This window comes from Tupaia chinensis, unplaced genomic scaffold (genome assembly GCF_000334495.1).
Source record: "Tupaia chinensis unplaced genomic scaffold, TupChi_1.0 Scaffold143602_1, whole genome shotgun sequence".
Taxonomy (NCBI): Eukaryota; Metazoa; Chordata; class Mammalia; order Scandentia; family Tupaiidae; genus Tupaia; species Tupaia belangeri.
The window spans coordinates 455,093-456,750 of record NW_006203448.1 but is presented as its reverse complement, the minus strand read 5'-3'; the positions used below and the strand labels follow the sequence as shown (position 1 = coordinate 456,750).

At 68.6% G+C, this 1,658-nt stretch overlaps 1 protein-coding gene across 5 annotated transcripts in view; it reads right to left on the bottom strand.

Annotated features, from left to right (window-relative positions):
* VAV2 (vav guanine nucleotide exchange factor 2) overlaps positions 1-1,658 on the bottom strand; it is a gene marked incomplete at its 5' end in the record, with an annotated part of 186,799 nt that overhangs the window by 10,653 nt on the left and 174,488 nt on the right. For all 5 annotated transcript variants that reach the window (XM_027766642.1, XM_027766645.1, XM_027766643.1 and 2 more), the window contains 1 exon segment: positions 1,613-1,638. In XM_027766642.1, the coding sequence (XP_027622443.1) occupies positions 1,613-1,638 (26 nt within the window).

The window sequence follows — 1,658 nt, the reverse complement described above, 5'->3', positions numbered from 1 at the left end:
CCCCCCGTGAGTGTGTCCCCCCATCTCCCCGTGAGGGTTCCCCCAACTCCCCGTGAGGGTGCCCCCCATCTCCCCGCGAGGGTCCCCCCATCTCCCCGCGAGGGTCCCCCCATCTCCCCGTGAGGGTCCCCCCATCTCCCCGTGAGGGTGTCCCCCCATCTCCCCGTGAGGGTGTCCCCCATCTGCCCGTGAGGGTGTCCATCTGCCGGTGAGGGTGTCCCCCTCATCTCCCCATGAGGATGCCCCCAGCGAGGGTGACCCCCGTGAGGCTCTGTGGGGTACCCACTTGTTTCCCCCGGGGGGCACGTCCCTGCCCCAAGCTCCCCATGGGCAAGGCCTGTGGCCCGGACTGGCGCCCTGCAGACCAGGCACACGGAGGTGTCTGGGGTCTCCTGTCACCAGCCACACCCACTGTCCTCCCAGAGCACGGCTCTCAGAGGCCTGTGCTGAGAGGGCTGCCCCACACCCTGCCCTGTGCACTGTGCCCTGTGCCTGGGGCAGGCAAGGCGACCTTGGCAGAGCGGGTCCTGCTGCCCTGGCTGACGGGCGGGCAGCATTTCTACCCCAGGGCCAGAAGAACTGTGCCAGCCCTCCCTCTCCCAGCACTGTGGGGACTCCCGTGAGGGCCAGGGGCCTGGCGGTGTCTGCCTGGTATGGACTCGGGCCTCACTCTCGGTGCCAGCTTCTCTGGTTCCCAGGTCCCCGCCTGCCCTGTTCTCACCTGGGGCTCGGCAGCAGTCCTGCAGGGGGGGGCTGCCCTGGCTGCCGGGCACCCAGCTGCCCTCCCCAGTCGCCTAGAATGACTTCAGCCCTGACTAGATCCAGATGCAGAGGAAGCTGGTACCCAAGGAACAAGGAGAATGCAAACTGAGAGGGAGAGGGGGAGTGGGCTGTCGGATTCCGGGTGTGGCCCCGCTGGACCTGGCCCTGCCCACCCTGGGGGCCCCCATCTTCACTGAGATTAGCTGTTGTTGCCCAGGCTGATCCGCCAGTCGCCAGCCGGCCCACATAGGGTGTGGCCTCCCCAGTTCCCACCCGACAAACCAAAGGCCAGCCCTGGACATGGACCACCCCGTGACGCTCTCAACCCCACTGAGGTCACGGCAGACCAGACCTCATGGGTCCCTGGCCCCAGAGGGTGTCCAGCACTGGTGGGGTGAACTGCCCACCATGCCTACCCCTGGAGGGGTTCGCTGCAGCCCCGGGAGGCGGGATCCAGGGACAGGGGCAGGGTGGGGCCCAGACCTCTGGGAGTGGAGCAGCAGCCGCAGGCCGGCTACCCCAGAGCTACAGGACAGCCTCACTCTCTCAGAGATACACCTGCGGGGCTGCAGGGAAGGCCCTGGCCCTTGGCGTCACTGCTCACCTGCCCCCGAGTCGCCTGCTGCCTGCGACCTGACGCGGCCTCCCAGCCCGGGGGCAACTGGGTCGCTGGTGCCCTCGCAGTGCACCCGAGGAGCCTCCAGGCTCAGCGTATCTCCACGCCCTCCCTCGGGCAGCCGATGACTCGTCCACACCCCACCCCGAAACAACAAGCCCAGGACGTGGGGGGCGGTGGGCTCCTCGGCCTGCACTGGAGAAGGGGCTCCTTGACCCCCAGGGCCCCACTCACTTGATGCTGATGGCGAAGCGCTCGGCCTCCGTGGGCCGCTCCCTGA